General features: G+C 47.3%; 2 protein-coding genes and 1 long non-coding RNA gene across 4 annotated transcripts; all 3 read left to right on the forward strand.

The window, feature by feature from the left end:
- Positions 1-1565: 1565 nt before the first annotated feature.
- hoxa9a (homeobox A9a) lies at positions 1566-5590 on the forward strand. Its single transcript, XM_076044426.1, has 2 exons — positions 1566-3896; positions 4431-5590. Exons 1-2 carry the CDS (start codon positions 3302-3304, stop codon positions 4670-4672), a joined length of 837 nt encoding a protein of 278 aa, XP_075900541.1. The 5' UTR covers positions 1566-3301; the 3' UTR covers positions 4673-5590.
- A 2770-nt stretch (positions 5591-8360) lies between these two features.
- On the forward strand, positions 8361-10085 carry LOC142900031 (uncharacterized). The gene is made up of 2 exons (XR_012928851.1): positions 8361-8787; positions 9757-10085. It is a non-coding gene; the product is annotated as an uncharacterized LOC142900031 (long non-coding RNA).
- A 764-nt stretch (positions 10086-10849) lies between these two features.
- hoxa5a (homeobox A5a) lies at positions 10850-16184 on the forward strand. Of its 2 annotated transcripts, XM_076044423.1 has the most exons (3): positions 10850-11355; positions 13889-15048; positions 15611-16184. In XM_076044423.1, exons 2-3 carry the CDS (start codon positions 14445-14447, stop codon positions 15859-15861), a joined length of 855 nt encoding a protein of 284 aa, XP_075900538.1. In that variant the 5' UTR covers positions 10850-11355; positions 13889-14444; the 3' UTR covers positions 15862-16184. The 2 variants fall into 2 exon arrangements, with proteins under 2 accessions (XP_075900538.1, XP_075900539.1); XM_076044424.1 differs by lacking the exon at positions 10850-11355 and having other exon boundaries at positions 13807-15048.
- The last annotated feature ends 2745 nt before the right edge of the window (positions 16185-18929 follow it).

Below are 18929 nucleotides of genomic sequence, written 5' to 3' on the forward strand. Positions count from 1 at the left end.
CTGGATTTTGGACTGTCGAGTGGTTTAGGTAGTTTCATGTTGTTGGGGGTCCATTTTCTATAACTCTGCAACATGAGACTGTCTTCATTGCCCCAGTTACACACGTCGGAGCCGCGCAAGGAAAATGAAGCAAGGTTTAGGTTGGGTGAACATGCTGGGGTGGGTGGAGGTGGTGGTGGTGGTGGGGTCTAGACGTGGACGCGCTGGAGGGGTGTTATGGGAACGTTTGTGGGTCGGGGAGGGGCTGGATGGCTTGTGTGCGTACACGCGCGTGCATGTTCTCGAGCGTGGCGCTGCATTGTGTGTGTGTGTGTGTGTACGGTCTCCGTCCGCGTCTTAAAAAAAACTAACAGCGAGTTGAGTCGTCGTGATCAAAGCGCAGCGAGCACCGTGCGTAAAGTGGATGCGGGATTCACAGTTAAATCCACGCTGCTGCGCGGTACAGTGACGCAGGCGCGCCGCCATGCAGCAGCAGCAGCAGACAAGGCCTCGGTTACGACCACTGCAGTGGGAGTGGGGAGTGGGAGGGGAAGTGGAAGGTGACCGGGCCAACAGCGACCTCCGCGGCCACTGGGACCGGATGCTTCCGCTTGCTGCGCTCAACAGCGCTGCGGACAAAAGGAGGGGAAGAGCTTTATGGCGATATTTAGATCCGCCAGACAGGCTGTTATCTGCGCAGGCAAAAGAAGTGAATAGCCCCTGCGGTAAAGTGCGGTGGGTGGGAAGGGGGCTGGGGGGTGGGGGCGCACCCTGATTTAGGTTTACAGCCTGAGAGCCGTTGGCAGGGTGTCGTCCTTTCCTGCTCTGAAGGTGTTTGTCCCCCCTTTTTTCTCCTTCTCTATACTTTTAGTGCGCAAATAGGCGCACAGATGCTGTGTTCTCCTCAGCCACCCCCACCCGCCTTCCACCCGGCTTGTTTGATGTCTCCTGGCCAAATAATTGCGGTACCAGTGAGGTTATGGTTTGGAACTAAACAAGGAGCGTTCAACGTCTCTTTCACTTCTTCTAAACAACAACAACAGCAGCAGCAGAGTGTTGTATTGTGTGTGTGTGTGTGTGTGTGTGTGTGTGTGTGTGTGTGTGTGTGTGTGTGTGTGTGTGTGTGTGTTGTTGGCCAAGCTCTGCTTGCAATGAATGAATGTGCAACATTCCAATTTGTGAGAACAACGGGGATGTTGCTTTGTGGCGTCATTGTTTGCAGCCGCACATCCGGCTTGGACTTCATGTTGTGTGCGTGTTTTTTTTTTTGTTTTTTTTTTATCAATTCAGACTTTACTCAACTCAAATTTTCAGTCTTGACATGCACCGGTGAATTACTACTTATTATCATTTTTTTTTTTTGCACGAATACACACGGTTTATATATTTTAAAAAATAAATAACGTTGCACTTAAAAAAAAAGAAAAAGAATTCTAGTCAATTAATAACTGGATGGATGTTTTCTTATCAGTCGTACAGATTCTATTTTCATATAATAACATTTTTAACATTTTTTAGTTTTGTATATTTTTACCCTAAATGTTTTGTGTTTCACGACCTTTAATTCTGCACGAGGCGACGCAGCAGCAGCAGCTATAGCCATCACGCATATTAATAGCGCGGTTTGAGTGTAAGGCAACACTGAGTTAAGACACATTAGAGCTCATTTGTTGATGGCGGTGATGATGGCAACATACACGAGTGATAACTGCGGCGCAAATAGGACCCGGGTAAACGGCGAGGCAGGCGGGGGGAGAACGGGGAGAGTCGCTGCACTGGGAATATTTAGACGACATGTAAAAATAAATCTCATTTCGCTCTCCCAGGCAAAAACCAAATTGCGCCGAGGCAAACTTCATTTGGCCAATTGTCTGGATTTTATTCCGTTTCATCTCGATACTCTCGCACGCGAAATTGTCTCTCGGGGCTTTTCATAACTACCTCGTCAGGCCCATTATTTCCATTTTTTAAATGGCATTTTGGGAATTGGATAAATATTATTGGATAATCCGTGATGCAGACGCGCTTTATTTGATCTTTACTACAATTCAAACTGTAAACACTTGTGGCTGTAAATTCAAAAGTCATTAGGAAGGAATTCTAATCGTTGCAGCGGTGAAGTGATTCAATTTAAAACAAAGGCTCGTATTTTTTTTTTTTTTTTTTTTTTTTTACTTTTGTTTGCAGTTGCGACCACTCGGCCGCAATGTTTTACAGTTTTTAACATGTCCTTTGCTACAATTTAGCGACACATCCGCAAAACATTACCCCGAACAAATTACAGAACGTATTTTCGGAGTTCAACGTTTATGTTCATGTGAAATAAGCGCAAATGCTGACTTTAAAAACACGTTGGAACAAATATACATATACACTATATGTAATAGAAATATCCTAAATCCTAAAATTTAAAAAGGAAAACCTTTAAGTGTGACACTTCTTAAAAATCATTAAGTAATGAATTTTGAAAATCTGTCAGATTAAACGGGGAAACCGCGCGCACACTGGGGAAGTTATTTCCTCCGGTCAGACAAATGCAGGCAAAAATAATACAGTAAAAAATATATATATATATATATTTTTAAATGTAACAAATTGTTTTTTAAGTGCATTAAAGTCCCGTTGAGGTCCAGTTCTGGCTGAACACTTTCTTGAATATAGTGGCGGTTAGAATGTGATTGGTCAGCAGCAGTAGGGCGCTTATGTGTCCTATAAAGTACCTCGTAAAACCAGGTTTCCAAAAACTGACTATGTCGTCTGAGCAGCAGCAGCAGCAAGACGCAACATTCTGTGAATTGTTGTTTCTTTTCTTTTTTTCCCTTTTCTTAATTCACTTATTTCCCGACAATCCAAGATACCAGATTTGAGATTTTTTTTCCAGCTTTTTTTTTAAAGCCAGATCTTGTTATTGGAGCGCGGCTGAGTATTTAATGAGCGCACGGATTGATTTATCCTTTATTGTTCAGCCCGCGTGATCACGTGTGCGCGCTGCCCAATAGCGCGGCAGCCTGACTCCCCATTACTGGCCCACTGTAGTTTTGTGCGGGGCCAAGTTGCTACTTGATTTCTCCACATTGTTATTTTGTGAGCCTCGGTTTACTGCGTGTGTATATGTGTGCGTGGCTCGCGTGTGTGCGGTGCACGTTGTGTACGTGTGTGTGCGAGTGTGCGTGTGTGTGAGTGTTTTTTCCTTTCCTTTCCTTCTTCTTTTTTCGTTCTTTTTTTTTTTCGTTTTCTTTTTTTTTCTACTTTTGCATGTCTCCCTCGACTGCCTTGCCGTGTGTTGTTGTGTACATGTAAACACACACAAACCCAGCCCGCCATGTCGACATCTGGAACCCTGACAAGCTACTACGTGGATTCCCTAATCCTGCCCGAGAGCGGCGAGGAGCTCTCCGGGCCGAGGTACCCCGCCTCGGCGCCGGCACTGCAGCACGGCAGACAGCCCGCCTCCCTCGGCGAGCACGGCGACCTCGGCCACGGCTACGGCTTCCCCTCCAAGCCGACCGCCTTCGGGCCATCGTGGAGCCACGTCCCGGCCCAGTTCCCGGGCACCGTCCCCTCGGTCTACCCCCATCCCCACCACCACCCTCATCACCACCACTACGGACACCCGCAGGGCCCGGTGGCGGCGGACTCGGACGGCCGCTACCAGTCGTGGCTGCTGGAGCCCGTGGCCGGGGTGGCGAGCCCCCATCACTACGGAGTCAAGCCCGAGGCTCCGGGGACGCGCTCGGACGGCGCGCTGCCGGGCCCCCACACGGCACTGCTGCTCTCGGACTACGCCAACGGCACCGTGGCCACGGCGGCAGCGGCAGCGGCAGCGGCGGCGGTAGCAGCCCTGGACAAGGAGCCTCTGGTCGGCCATGGTGGGGACGCGAGCGGGGAGACGGAGGAGAAACCGGGCCTGGATCCAAGTGAGTGGCTGCACAACACAACGCGGCACAATAGACAACCTTCTATTTATATACACAACCGCATAAAGCCTCGAGGACACACAGGGGTGATTGTGGAAAGCGTGAGCAGATGCTCTTGTGAACGAGCTGCTGCTGCTGCTGCTGCAGGACTCGGCTGTAAAACCAGCGTCTGCATGTTTTTTTATTGCGGCCAGCAGTCATTTTTTTTGTTTAGCCGCAATCTGAATTGTGCATGTTTCTGTTTAGAATAAATTAGAATACATCTTTATTTGTGAGTTGGAAAATTGTCTTTGGTCTCACCAACACAACAGACACACAACAGGAAAGACAAGGGCACTAAGTGAAAAATACAAACACATGAAGAGATAAAAATACAAAATAGATTGAGAGTAAAACTAGAAGGTGCAGCATGTTCGTGTCCGCGGGTCAATTTTGGTTATTTTGTAATATGACATTTTTTTAATTGAAGTATTAAAACAAACACACGCACACACACACACACACACACACACACGAACCTCTGTGTGTGTGCAGACAACCCGGTGTCCAACTGGCTCCACGCCAGCGCCACCCGGAAGAAGCGCTGCCCCTACACCAAGCACCAGATCCTGGAGCTGGAGAAGGAGTTCCTCTTCAACACCTACCTGACCCGCGACCGCAGGTACGAGGTGGCGCGCCAGCTCAACCTCACCGAGAGGCAGGTGAAGATCTGGTTCCAGAACCGCAGGATGAAGATGAAGAAGTTCAACAAGGACGGCGCGCCCAAGGACGACTGACGGCCGCCGGCCGGCAGGTGGAACCGTACGTAGAGGTTCCGTCACTCTCCCAACTGGACCATGCTGTGGTTTCCTTTATTTTCCCACTGCAGCGTCGTGTTGTTCTGCATACAGAGGAGCCGCCGCCGCGGGCTCATTATTGTGGTGTAAAGAAGCATAAAGAGACGCATGCTGGGCCTGTACATCTATATTGCACAATTCTAATTCAAAACGCCCTTGTGCTTTTATTCCTCAAATCTTATTATTATTATTTTTTTTACTTAAGAAAATATCGTTTTCTTGTTCCAACCAATATTTTACCTCGTTCCGTGTAGCCTATGTTAGTTCCCCAGCCCGCTGTGCTTGTTTGTGTGGATGTTTCTAGCCGTCTGTAGCTATATTTGTTGTCCATTTTGTTGCTGTTGTTCTTCTTCTTCTTGTTGTTGTTACTATTGTTGTTGTTGTTTGTTGTTTAGGGCCGTTAACCCTCCCTGATGTTTTCTGCTTAGAAGTGCGACTGACGGCCGTGAGTTTGGGATCTTAGAGCGTTGAGAAGAGTAGAAACATGGCGACCCGAGTGGAGTGTATGTGTCGGTGCACGGGGCTGACGCGGGACAGAACCGAGCCCGGTGTTCCTGAGGCTGTGACCCGCTAACTACCTAAAAAAAAAAGTCCCTCAACTACCTACAATAACCAGGCGGAGCAACTTGCCGAGGAGGCTTTTGGCTTCAGACGCTGAACTCTGGATTTCAGGGAGAAACCTTTGGGAAAGTACATCCTGTGCGCGCGCGTGTGTGTTTGTTAGCGAGAGCGTATTAATTCTGAACACTGTAGGCTACTTATTGAATACCTCGCGGTCTGCAGACCGTCTGACATTTGGTTCACAAATGTAATTTGTACTTTATTTATTAAATAAAACAAATTATATCTGCGAATGCACGCAGGTCACACCGTTATTTTTGTTTTCGCACCAGACTCGCTTTGAATTCACCTGTAATTTATTTCACGCCAAATTACAAAAATGCAAAGAACAAGACAAAAAAAAAAACTATAAATAGATATATCTATTTAGAATACAGTAAATAAAATAAGTAAATAAATATATAACGCATATTTTCGCAAAATACATTTACTGATTTCCGCAACACTCATTTTATTATTTGAAGGGATTTGAAAACACACACACACACACACACACACGCACACACACACACAACAGGTTTGTGTGTGTTTTTCTGCACTGATGGTGCAGGGTCTTGGCAAAGGATGTTGTTAGCTGTATACAGTCATAAAAGACAATTACCACCGTAACTTTTTATGGGGTGCAAAGCGCAGCGAGCCGACAGGACACAAAACAAAAAAGGGACGTCGAGCTCTCCTGCAGCTGGATCCCCAAAAATGATGCAGCCGCCGCAATGTGCGTGCATTTGCAAATACGGCAAAGCCGCGCAAAACTCCAAACTAATGACTGGAAATTATTTTTTAATAAACAACAAAAATTGTGATAGGTATACGTTGTTTTTTTTTAGTGTTTTTTTTTTTTTTTTTTTTTTTTAATCAACCTAATGTCTAAATGTTTGCATATATATTTTTGTAAAAAACAAAAAACAAAACAGGAATGTTTTAAATAATTGACTTCTGAATGTGTGAGGCTGGTTCAAGTCGCCGCATGTTGGAGAAACTATTCGTAAATGCAAAGTCAGCTGGTCGCCGAGCTGCTGCTGCTGCTGCTGCTGCTGCTGCTGCTGCTGCTCGGCCACAAACACCAGGTCAACCAGTCACTCCCTCAGTCACTCCCTCACTCACCGCAGCCTGCGAGCAGAGCAGACAAGATTATTGTGGTTTAGAAGCAAAGCCGGACTTTGCTCTCTCCGCCCGGCGCGCTGTTGTGACGCGTTCAGGGCCCCGCAGATGGAGCCGCACTTCAAAGACTCGGCCAGAGACACGGTGCCATAAAAGCCGCGAGCTCTGTTGCACTGTCTGGCATTCCACCTTTAATGGCTTTATGGCCGTCCAGACACAATTAGGCCGTTTCCAGAATGGCACCCATTTGTTTTTGTCCTCTCTGTGTGACACAGCGCGGCCCTGGACAAAAGGCCCAGCGGAAATGATCAACTCTGTTTGGTTGAGCTCGCCGGCGGCGGGGACGCGCAGGACATCACGGTCATTTTAGTGGGGGTGTCGGCGGGGGTGGTGGTTGTGGTGGAGGGGCAGAGGTCCTTTGTCTGTACCTGGGAACCTTCCGCCCTCTGCTCCTGCTGCCCGAGTCATAAAGCTCGCAGCAGAGAGCCCAAACATTGTTGCAGGCTCCTCTCAGCGTTCTGCAAGCGTTTCGCCCGGACACGTCCGTTTGTTTGGAGGCGTCCCGTGACGTCACCAAAGGGAAACCACCGCACCAATTCACCCCACTCCTCCTCGCCCCATCCCTCTGATGTCTTGATGATCTGAATCTAAAAAAAACCAACAAAACCGAACAGAAACACAACACACGCCCCTCCACACCCCATCTCACCCTGCAGTCCCCGTAAGTCACCAGCTGGTGGCGACGCTCTTCCACAACAAGCCAACGTGCCTCCAATGAACCTGCATGTGTCAGGAAACTGGGCCACGTTTTAAGAGTCCGGTGAAATTATTTCACACCTTCTTTTCTTTTACAAGCTTAGTGGCAAATCTGTTCCACACACTCCTGGTGTACTTTTATGACTTCACATTGGCGCGCGCGCACACGCGCAAGGTAACGCGCTTAAAAGTAGTAGTTTACTCGTTTGATAGCAGGTTTAAGACAAAGATGACACGTGGCATTTCCCTCGTTATATTTATGAACGTGTATGTTTATTATCACGGCCACACAAACCTGTGAGGAAGCCGCTAATAAAAAAAAAAAAAACATCAAAGAATAAAGTGAACACAAAACATAATCCGCTTTCGTGCTTTTTTTATATGTTAAAACAGGAACTTTACTCACAATGGTTAGAGGTGAACAAAATACATCATATCATAATTATATGATTATTTCAGCATAGAACGTCGAGAATAAAAAAGTAAATAAGTCTTTCATAAAACCCGATTTATTCAATATTTTTGCTCTATTTTGCGTATTGCATTTTGAAAATAAAATAAACACTTGTAGAATCAGGTTCTTATGTGCGTTTGTATATGTATATGCATTATTATATTACATACACACTTTTTTTTTTCTTCTTTCGACGACTTAACTGTGTTCAGTGGGCCTATTCCTCAATTCCCTTCTTATATATTTTGTCTTCTCGTTATTCTTATTCATCTTTTTAACGGCAGCACTCCGCAAACGTCGTTTCCTTTACGTCAGTGTGTGATCGAGTCATTTTAAAATTGTGATAATCATGCTTAAGTAGGTTGAAAATACTCCATAAACACACGTGTGATTTCTGAATAAATCACCCAGATGAAAGTGCAGCAGAGGAAGTGATACCACATGACCTTAAATTACTCCTGTAATCTTCTGATCACTCGAGGTGTGTGTGTGTGTGTCTGTGCGTCTGTGTGTGTGTGTGTCTGTGTGTCTCTGTGTGTGTTGATTTCACCCCGTGGTTCTGCGCCATCGTGGGACCTCCTCTCTGGCCCCTGATTGGCTGAGAGCGGCCGGCCCGGGGTCACATGGATGAGCTCTTTGGTCCAGAGTAAAATGGGCTCTGGTGTAAATCTCCAGTGTATTGCTGTCATATATCACACACACTCGTAAAAACGACACTCAGGATTCTGGCCCAACAAATCAGAAGGCCCCCAAAAAAAGAGAGGAAAAAAAAGGTGCACTCTTATTATGACGTGAACGCCGCGGCTGGTTCCTTCTCCCTCCGAACGGACCGCAGCCCCTCCTGCGACTGGACCCGGTGAGGGGCACCGCGGCTCGGGCAGGACAGCTGCTGCCGTCGCCCCGCTTACAGCTGCATTTTTTTGGGCGGCCCAGAGGCGGCCGCTCGCCCGGGGAGTGGCGCCCACTGGCTGGAAGCTCCGCTGCCAAGCCCGGGCGATACCACCACCACCACCACCACCACCACCACCGAGGGCTGCCGCCACCCCGCCACCCCGAGCCTTGCACCCCCCGACCGGCCATACACCACATGGAGGAGCCCTGGATGGATGGATGGAACCATCAGGTACGCGTCGATGTATTTTGGGCATTATTTTTAAGGCCCCCACGTCACTGATTTTCGGCCCCGGCAGCGGTTCAATTAATTGCACCAAAGCCGGTGGTGTTGCATGGGAAGAAATCGTAAAACTTTTTATTGCGCAACTAATGAGTTTTGCAGCCGTAAATTCATTTGGCCGCCGCTGCTGTGTGCTCGGCGCGCAGAGACCTTGCCGCTGAGCGGTTTCTCCAATTACTCTCCAGCCTCTTCTCTCCTTTGTGGTTGTAAAAAAAAAAAGAAAAAAAAAGGAGCGACCTGTTGTGTAAATCAGTCCCCCCTCACCTCACCTTCAGTCCCACCACCCCACCCCTCTGCATTCTGCAGGGCCCTTCTAATTGGCTCTGCTGATGTGCACGGCCGCTGGTGTTCTACTCCTGCAACTTGTTTGTGCACGTTGCAGGATCAATACGCACCGGCGTCGTCTTTTTTACGCGGAGAAGACCAATAAGATTTAGAAGACAAGCCTTTTTGGAACATTGCCTTTTTTTTTGTTGTTCTTTCCATGTTCAAAGGAGACGGATCTCTGCGCTGTAATCGAATCAAGTCGGGCTCCCTTGATGCGCGCAGCGACCGGCTTTTTAATTGGAAACGCGCGGAGCGTCGAAGGAAGACGGAGGCAAACGTCCAAGCAGGACCAATTAAATTAACTGCACAGACGTAAAATATTCTTTTTTTTCTTTTACCCGGTGCTGATTTATTGTGGGAACTGAGGATGTGTGTGCAATTATCCCGTTCGCTGAATAAATACCCATCACGCGTATTTTACGCACACACACAGGGAAAGACTACTTACATTGTTGTGCTATTGAGTTCAGAATTATTTCTCCCTTCTTACTCCTATAAGTGCACTTTTTTCATTTGAACATACTGTTGTAATTGTGTATCCATGCTGAAAAATGTATTTCATATATATTTTATTTTTATTTGCCATTTCAGCAGATGGTGTCTCTTCCAGCTCGTTCGGGTCCTGGAGCTGCGGAGTGGAGGAGTCTTGAGTGACTGGCTGACCGGCAGCAGGGTCGAGGGTCCTCGACACACTCCGGGGCTCACGCCGAGATCTGCAGCCTCAGCTTGAAACGGGAGGACAGGGAAGAGCCTCCGGTTCTCCTGCTGTACCTGCTGAAAAATACTCGAGACTCCTGGTGGTGTGCACAGTCTTTCAAGAACGGCATTAAAATTAAAGCGCACAAAGCAACGTGTAAAATGAAACACACACACACACACACACACACACACACACACACACACACACACACACACACACACACACACACACAAATGTATATAATTTATTTAATTTTAATGACTGCATTGCAATAGGCTGAGTTTACCTAAACTGTATTAAATGCACTTGAAATAAAAATTGGTAATATTGTTTTGGTATAGCTGTTATCATCATATTCACCTAAAACCTAAACAATTAAGCAGTTCCTTAAAAACATACAGCTGATATCTTTTTGCTTATTTTACTATTGGTCTATAAATATCTAACAACATATTATTGCAAATTCACCAAAATTGCTGCTAAACTGTTCACGCGGGTGATGTCTGGATGGATGTTTGCACATAATATTGGCACGTACCTTTTAGATATGGATTCCCATAATACTGCAGTAACATCTGCTGCCTATACTTCAATCTATAACAAAATAAAAGATCTTAAGTATATTTAATCAATAGATCTTAATTCCATTTAAGTCAAACGTTAATATGTCTAATGGGGACATTTCAGACGCAGATTAATTTATATTTTTCAAAATGTCAATAAACTCCTCACCAAGTCTTACACATCCACCTGTACGTGTGTATGCACACACATGTATACACATATATTTGTTTGAATTCATTTTCTGCCATCCCAGTGACGTCATCAGGACGAGAGGGGGCGGCTCTCAGAGGTTGGGGGAATCTGAGCCGCAAGATGGGGCAGGTTACCCCCCCCCCCCTCTCTCTCTCTCTCTAAAATGGCGCCTGACCAGCTCCCCCCAAATCCCCCCCCACCCCGTGTCTCCCCCTCCCCGTTCCTCTCGCGCTCCCCCCAGCGCCAGAGCCATAAATCCGCCGTTGTTTATGAAAATTTACAACGTGGCCGCGCAACTTTTACGACCTGCTCCGCGCACCCGATTGGTCGCGGCCAGTCACGTGACGGGGCAACAGCGAACATGAACTTTTCCCCCCCTATATACGTCTATATGTATGTATGATTTCCAATAAGCGGGACAGAGCAGCCCCCTCCAGCTAACGGTCTCCGGCTCCCAGCAGCTGCTCCGCCTGCCTGCCTGCCTGCCTGCCCGCTCCTCCTCCTCCGCCGCCTCCTCCCCGCCCGGACTAGGGACTCCACACCCGGATTACAACTAGCCACCACCGGATCGCCTTCTGGGGGCGCGTTTCGGCCGAGATGATGGCAAACAGCCGCGGCCGAGAAGCCCTGCAGGTTCTATCCTGGATGTCCGCGCGCCATCCCACCTCCACCAGACTGCACCTGCAGCCTCCTCCACCTCCTCATCACCTCGCCTGTTTACGGACCCTGTCAAGGTAGGACAGCTGCACAACACTGTAACACTACAGCATCGTCCATCAATATGCAGATTTCATGCGCGAAACACACTGCTGGTTGATGTCTTTTCATTTTTTTTTTAAATATACACATGTTGTGTTAAAAACCACAGTTGTTGCGGTTTAGTTTGATTCGGTGGTTGATGATAGTGTTGGTCTACAATCATACAATCAGTTCTCACTTCTGGTTGTTTGATGTTTAATGCATACTCATGCATTTAATGTAACTCATAATGGTTCTGTTGTGGACCTTTATGGTTCAGCTTGTTGATTTAAATGTTGTTGTTGGTTTGTGTGTTTGTGTGTGTGTGTGTGGTTTGGTATGGTATGGGAGATGGAGAGGAGGGGGGGCCTAGACCCTACCAGGATGATGAATGGCAGCCAAAACATGAGCTCTTTGACGCCCTCCTGTGGAGACTCTGGTGGTTTGGAGGGTTACAGCTTTACGTGGTCTACAAGTGTGTGTGTGTGTGTGTGTGTGTGTGTGTGTGTGTGTGTGTGTGTGTGTGTGTGTGTGTGCGTGCGTGCGCCTTCAATGACGACAGATAATGTTTACTTTCAAAAGTCAAATATTTCCCATCAGTGTTTCCACTCTGCCGCGTGTCCGTGTTGTGTAGACTGCTGGCTGTGTGGCGCCGGGGTTGTTATGCGCTCTTGCCGAGCCGAAAAATCCGGATTCAGCCGGTGTGACGACGATTAAAAGATTATTAAATCAACAACATGATTTTTAACCTGTATAACAGAGACACAACAAACACAGTCACATGTGTGTATAGTTTTCCTGTAAATATAATCGACACAAATGTCACAGCTGCACTGTGCACAGCGCACATCCTGATTACTGTTGCTGCAAAATAAAAATCGCAAACAGTACAATAGCCACAACGTAATATCTGCTGCTATTTCTTGTCCAGTTCCATCCCGGATGTATATTTGCCATAAAAGTGCTGCCTGAGTGGCCAAAAATATTTTTGTTGCGTGTAGTTGGGGGGGGGGGGGGGGGGGGGCTGAGGAACGCTGGTAGTGGGCGGACGTGCTGGTAAGTTTGACCCCGGCGCTGCTGGAGCTTCCTGGGTGTGTCCTCCGCTCTGCACGGGCCGCGGAAATAGTTTTCGTGGGAACTTTGTCGCCATTGGCCAGCCATAAATCAGCTGTTGGAGCATGTCCGCGATCACACACACACACACACACACACACACACACACACACACACACACACTGTTTCCTGCCTCGTGGGTATCTTCCCTCCGTAAAAGGGCGCACATACCTGGGCTGATAAGGATTCTGAGCCGCGGTGCTTTTTGTGTCAGAAACACACGATTTGTTGGTCTCGTGTCGGCTGTGGAAGCAGAGGTTGTTGCTCTGGGGGAGGAATCGGAGAGGACACGTCGACCCTCAAAGGAACGAAAGTGCTGTAAAAATTCCAAACGGGGGGTGGGGGAGACAGAGTGTCTCAGCAGCTTCTGAGGCTCCGAGAGGAACGAGAGCTTTCTATTGGGCGGCACGAGGGTGAAATAATCTGCAGTGAATTTCCACCAGTCGATAAGCGATCACACAAAAAATATCGCAGTTCACTTCCTTTCAGAGCAGCAACCAGGTTATGACTTATTTGACTGACCGACTTGTGTGTGTGTGTCCAATTTGATTGTCCATGCAATTCAAAAGGAGCTATTGCATACAGGTCTATATTGCAATATTCCTACCAGCCTATATGGCAACAGATGCATATGACGCCTCGTCTCTACTTATAAATAGCAACCATGAGAAACCATGTTCACACTGGGGCAGCAAAATACACAAATAACAACCCTAAACAGCATTATCGTCGCTTCAACAACCTATCGTTTCCATCGTTTTCGTTCGTATCTTTTACAAACTCATGTTTAACCCATTTCGTTTTATTTAAACTGCAGATTGCTCTTGAAAAAAATAAAAAAAAATAAAAAAAAAAATCAACATTTAGTGTTTACTGCAGTTTTTTTTTTGTTAAATCAAATCTCGTATACCGCTGGATCGCTTGTCTCCACGCGATATTAAAAACCTAACGCACGAATTTATACGGTATTGAGTATCGGCTAAAAGCAATATTTTTTTTGCGTAACAACAAACCGTTTGTTTTGCGTGTGTGTATTGTGCTCGTATTGAGCGCATTTTTAGTCATTGTGTTTTTGATGTGATATCAGGATTTTAATGGCGACCTCTGTCACATTACCCCGGAAAGCGCTGCTTGAATGTTTTTTTCCCCCCCTACATTTCTCCAGATAATAGTTTCACCCCTCTGTGTTCTCTTGTATTTTTGTGATTAGAAGAAAAACATTTGATCGAAAAATAATAATCCCACAGCCCTGTTTTTTTTTTTATTTTTTTTTTTAAATCATTATTATTATTTTTAAATGGACTTATGTTCTATTATTATTATTCACTCGAGATGTCACGATGGAATTATTTTCCACAATCTACATGGAGATTGTGATTCTCAGCGGGCCGCTTCTGCCCCCTTTTTTTTGTTCAGGAGCCCGTTGCTTGTTTTTGCCGCAATGCTCGTTAACCCCTGGCTGACCCCGTCTCTCAGAGGCGCGAGGACGTTGCAGTACCCCTACTGGGCCAGAGGATGGCGCACCGCGACAACCAAAAAAAAGCAAGGGAGAGCCGAACGAGCGGCTGCTTACCGGCCACGGGCGCATGGCGGCGCACCTCCGTCAACGTGTGTGCGCGCGCGGCAGAGAGTTTACCTCTGGAGGTCACCAGGCAGGATTTACGACTGGTCAACAAAAGCACGTGATCCTCCGCCGTACCCCCCCCTTATTTGGGCGCCTACGTAAGAGAGAATCAAGTCCACGTCTCCCCCACACTCATTTCCATAATTCATCATAAATTGGTGCACGGCTGCTATAGGACGCGCTAAGGCAACACGCGACACAAATCAAAAGCTCACGCGCCTTTTTACACCCCCCCCTCCCTTCCCCTCACGTTTTTACCCGCAAAAAAAACCACCGCCGAAAACCTGCAACTTACAGTTGCGGCGCTTCCGACGCGCAAAAAACCCGGAGGAAGGAAACTGTCAACAAATGAGCTCCTATTTTGTGAACTCATTCTGCGGTCGCTATCCCAACGGCGCGGACTTCCAGTTGCATAATTATGGGGATCACGGCGCGGCCGACGAGCAGTACAGGGACTCGGCCGCCGTGCACGCCGCCGCCGCCGCTGCCACCGGCAGGTACGGCGGCTACGGCGGCTACAACGGCGTGGACCTGACGGTGGGACGGGCAGGCGCGGGACACTTTGTGGCCGGCGAGCGGTCGAGCGGCTACTCGCCGAGCCACTCGACCGCAGCGCCCTCGGTGGAGCCGCTCAGGTACGGCCAGACCACCGCCGGCTCCCTGTCGCCCCCACCTGAGCCGCTGCCCTGCTCCTCCGTGGCCAGCGCGTCCCCGGCCCCGGAGACCCCGGCCCACCAGCACCGCGCCCTCAAGAACTCTGTCAGCAGCAGCTCCTGCTCGGGATCCGGTGGCGGCGCCGGCGCGCTGATGCATGGCCGGGACTGTGTGTCCAAAGCTTCGCCCATGGAGGACGAGAAGCCCGCGGGAAGCGCACCGACGACCCCGCAAAATAGCGGCGACTCGGCACAGCCGCAGATCTACCCGTGGATGAGGAAACTGCACATCAATCACGGTAAAGTCTCAGTTTTAAAGAGTCTTGTGGAGGTGAGGAGCAGAGGATATCAGGAGATGTGAACATTTTTTTTGGGGGGGATGCCCCCCTTATTTGTTATGCTGAAACAGATTTATTTATTTAACAAAAAGATCGAGCTCAGTTTACGCACCAGAATATAGTTCCTCTTACAGAGGAACATATGGCGTCAGATGTACTTCTCACCTGTTCGGCTTCAGTCAGTGTAGACCAGGTGGAGGCTTCAACACGAACACTCTATTTGAAACGCGTGTTTAAATTGTGATTTCCCGTTTCTTAAAATGTTTGTTTTCTCTGTGTGCTAATTATTAATATTATATATATATTATATTTTAAATGGTATTCTTGCAAACATTTTACATGAATGTGCCTGTCTCGTTATTGTGTAAAACCTCCTGCTAGTTCCAACTTTTCAGCCACAGCAATCTCGACGCAAGCCATAGAAAAAAATATGATATTTTCATTTAGAAAGTGTTGAAAATAAAAATCACTGGGGACGTGATTCAGTGCGTTTTGTGTTTCCTTTCCCCTCCTGCCGGTCCAGATCTGTCCGGGCCGGACGGGAAGAGAGCCCGGACGGCGTATACTCGCTACCAGACCCTGGAGCTGGAGAAGGAGTTCCACTTCAACCGCTACCTGACCCGCCGGCGGCGGATCGAGATCGCGCACACCCTGTGCCTCTCCGAGAGACAGATCAAGATCTGGTTCCAGAACCGCAGGATGAAGTGGAAGAAGGACAACAAGCTGAAGAGCATGAACATGTCGGCGACGGGAGGGGGGGGATTCAGGCCCTAATCCTGGTCCTGGTTCTGGACCTGGTCCTGGTCCTGGTCCTAGTCCAGGTCCAGGTTCACAGTCACGAACCGAGCCTGTCTCCTCAGCTACTCCCCCTGTCCTGAGAGTCTGTGAACGGTGTGTGTGTGTGTGTGTGTGTGTGTGTGTGTGTGTGTGTGTGTGTGTGTGTGTCCAGCAGGGCCCACTGTACAGTCACCAACATCTCCCCTCATTTTAATTCTAATGTTATTATTTTGTACATCTTTTTGTACCCACACTGTGATTTTGTTTGTGCTCGTAAAGTGTACAGTCCCGTATGTAGATGTAGAGGAAAAAGTAACTCTTCGACAAAAGAACTGTAAAAGTCAATTATTCAAGTCAAGTTGAAACAAAAAAAAACAACAACAACAAACAAAACAAACAAACGTCAGATCTTGAACCACCGGAAATGCACCCAGTGTGGATGAAGCGGAGGGCTGCCCAGCCGTCTGTGTGTACAGCCTTCCTTTCCTATGTATGTGCTCTAAATGTGTGTAATTTATTTGTTGACTGTGTTGTGCTAAGTTTAAGGAAAAAAAAAAGAACAACGAAATTGCTTCCAAAAATCGAGCCGGCCGAGTGCGTCAAAAGCTTTGTGCGCTTTTTTTGTGTGCGTAAAAAGGAACCGACTCGGTTCCGCCTTGTACCTCCTCTGTTGATTCTGCTATTGTTGCTGTTGTTGGGAAAGCTGTTGTTTTTTTATTTGTTCATTTTTGTAAAAAAACAAAACAAAAACAAAGCAACAACAACAGAAAAAAACCCAAATTATGTGAAAAACCAACATGTGATGTTTTGTTCTCTGCTTGATTTTGTGTGTGGAAGGTTCCAAAGTGTCCTGAACTCCTTCCGTTGTTAGTTTTAGTTTTCTTTGTTTGTTTCTCTGTTAATGTTGTTTTTTCCAAAGACTGGACGTCAAGAATATACTATAATAACAGTAATAATTATTATTATTATGATGAATATGACCATTTCCATTATAATAAACTTTCTACTGGAACGGAAACGAGAAGCATGTGAAGGTTTTTGTGGGTGGGGAAAAAAACACATAGACAAACAACAAAAACAAAACATTTTTGCATCTTTTCTGTTGCTCAAAAGTGAGAAGTGTTTATTTATTTATTTATTTTAAAGACAAAATTTTCGCAGGTCGATTCTGACTAAATTCAACAGGTTCTTTTCTTTGTGCGTTCGCTCACCTCGCCGTGGAAGTGGGACTTTATTTCTTTATTTGCGGAGGGAGGGGGTCCTCGGTCACGGGCCTGGCCCCCCACGCCCCTCCCCACCTTAACTTTTTTTCGCACAGAAACCGCTCGACTTTTGCAAGCTTGTTAACTTTGTTAGCACCGATTCTGGCTCGCTGACATTTGGCCGCTAAATGAACGAGGAGGGTGTGTATGTGTGTGCACGCCCGGGCGTGTGTGTGTGTGTGTGTCTGTCTGTCTGTCTATGAATTAGATCGTAAAAATCATCCGCCGCGCGGCCAGATAGGCTGACTGGCCATAAACGGTCACGTGGTTGGCCATTAAAGTAAGTTTTATGGTTTCGGGGGAGTTGACAGTATATTGCACATAACATATAATCGCAGTGGCGGCGAGGCGGCGGCGGCGACTGACTCTCGCCCCCTTTTGTAGCCTCGAGTCGAGTCGAGTTACTTGACCGCCGCCGCGGACCGAGACCGGACGCTTTGCATTGGCCGGGATGAGGAGCCTCGTCTCTGGGTGAGTTCCCGCCAGCCAGTCATGCAGCCAGCCAGTCAGTCAGGGTTCAACAGTCTTATTATTGTGCTCGCTGCCGGCCTCGATCCGTCCTTATTAGTCCATTAGACTAATTTGTCAGTTGTGCAGCGCTGGATTCTGGTGCCGGCAGATGTTGCCCATGCATGCAGGGTTGGGTCCGAGCTCATGGCCGCTCTAATTGCTTCCTTCCCCGTGTAACTTGTTTCCCTCCATCTGTGGTGTAAAGTCATAATCCGTTTTTACATGTCGGATAATTATCTCCGTGTCCATTTCCGCCCACACACAAACGTCGCCTTTTCTTTTTCTTTTTTCTATTTTTTGCACTGGAGGAAATCACAGGCCGCGAGGCAGAAAGTTTGCTCTGTGTGTGTGTGTGTGTGTGTGTGTGTGTGTGTGTGTGTTTGAAGTGTGATTTCCTGGATAAAGTAAATGTAGCTGATGCGTTTGATTGGAGCTCAGGTTGCTGATGCGAGGCTTTGCTGGAGGTTGTTAGGGTTGTTGGTTTTTTCCTCTCTCTTTTTCTCTCCCTAATGCTGCTTCTCCTCCACATGCAGCGAGGCTGTAAACAGTTTGTCAGGTAAACACGAGCCGGGAACAAACACCAGCGGCAGCGGGGAGACGTCCGAGCACGAATTCCGTTTTGTGTCTGCAGCAGTGTGTGTGTGTGTGTGTGTGTGTGTGTGTGTGTGTGTGGGGTTGAAAAGTTCAGACCTTCCTCCTCCAGTCACTCTCGCTTGTTGCTGACCTCTTGGCCGAGAGGAAAACTGACCACCGAGCATGTCCGAGAAACACTCAGTTAGAACCGAAGAAGAAGAAAAGGAAAGAAATTCCAAATTTTGCGGCCAAATCTTCAGTCGACTCGGTTCATTTCCTCCTCCCGCAGCCCTGCGACTGTCGTGCACCTGCCTCATATCTAGATGCATATGATAACGGAAAAAAAAACAAAAAAAACATAAGTAACGTCTGTAACGGTAACAGAGCACATCCCAATTTAGCCTTGGAGATTTTGTTCAGATTTTTTCTGCCCTTTCTTCCTGGACTTGCCTGGACTCTGAAGGCTTTTACTGGCCCTCCGGCCGTTCCAGTGAAATGATGAGATTCGTTTATTGGCTCCAAACCTCTGAATCAGTGCTGGGAACCATCCAGCTCTGTTCTGAGCTTTTATTCAGAGCTTTATTACAACATTTCTTTTTAATTATTAGCGGAGAGTTTGGAGAATATGTGCCTGCTCGTTGACGATGAGCTTTTAAAAATAATAATAATAATAATACAGTTTTGGCATCTAAAAAAAGTGAAATTCCGGTCTTTTTTAGA

This window comes from Nelusetta ayraudi, unplaced genomic scaffold (assembly GCF_046127955.1).
Source record: "Nelusetta ayraudi isolate G7.1 ecotype Tasmania unplaced genomic scaffold, CSIRO-AGI_Nayr_v1 ptg000079l, whole genome shotgun sequence".
Taxonomy (NCBI): Eukaryota; Metazoa; Chordata; class Actinopteri; order Tetraodontiformes; family Monacanthidae; genus Nelusetta; species Nelusetta ayraudi.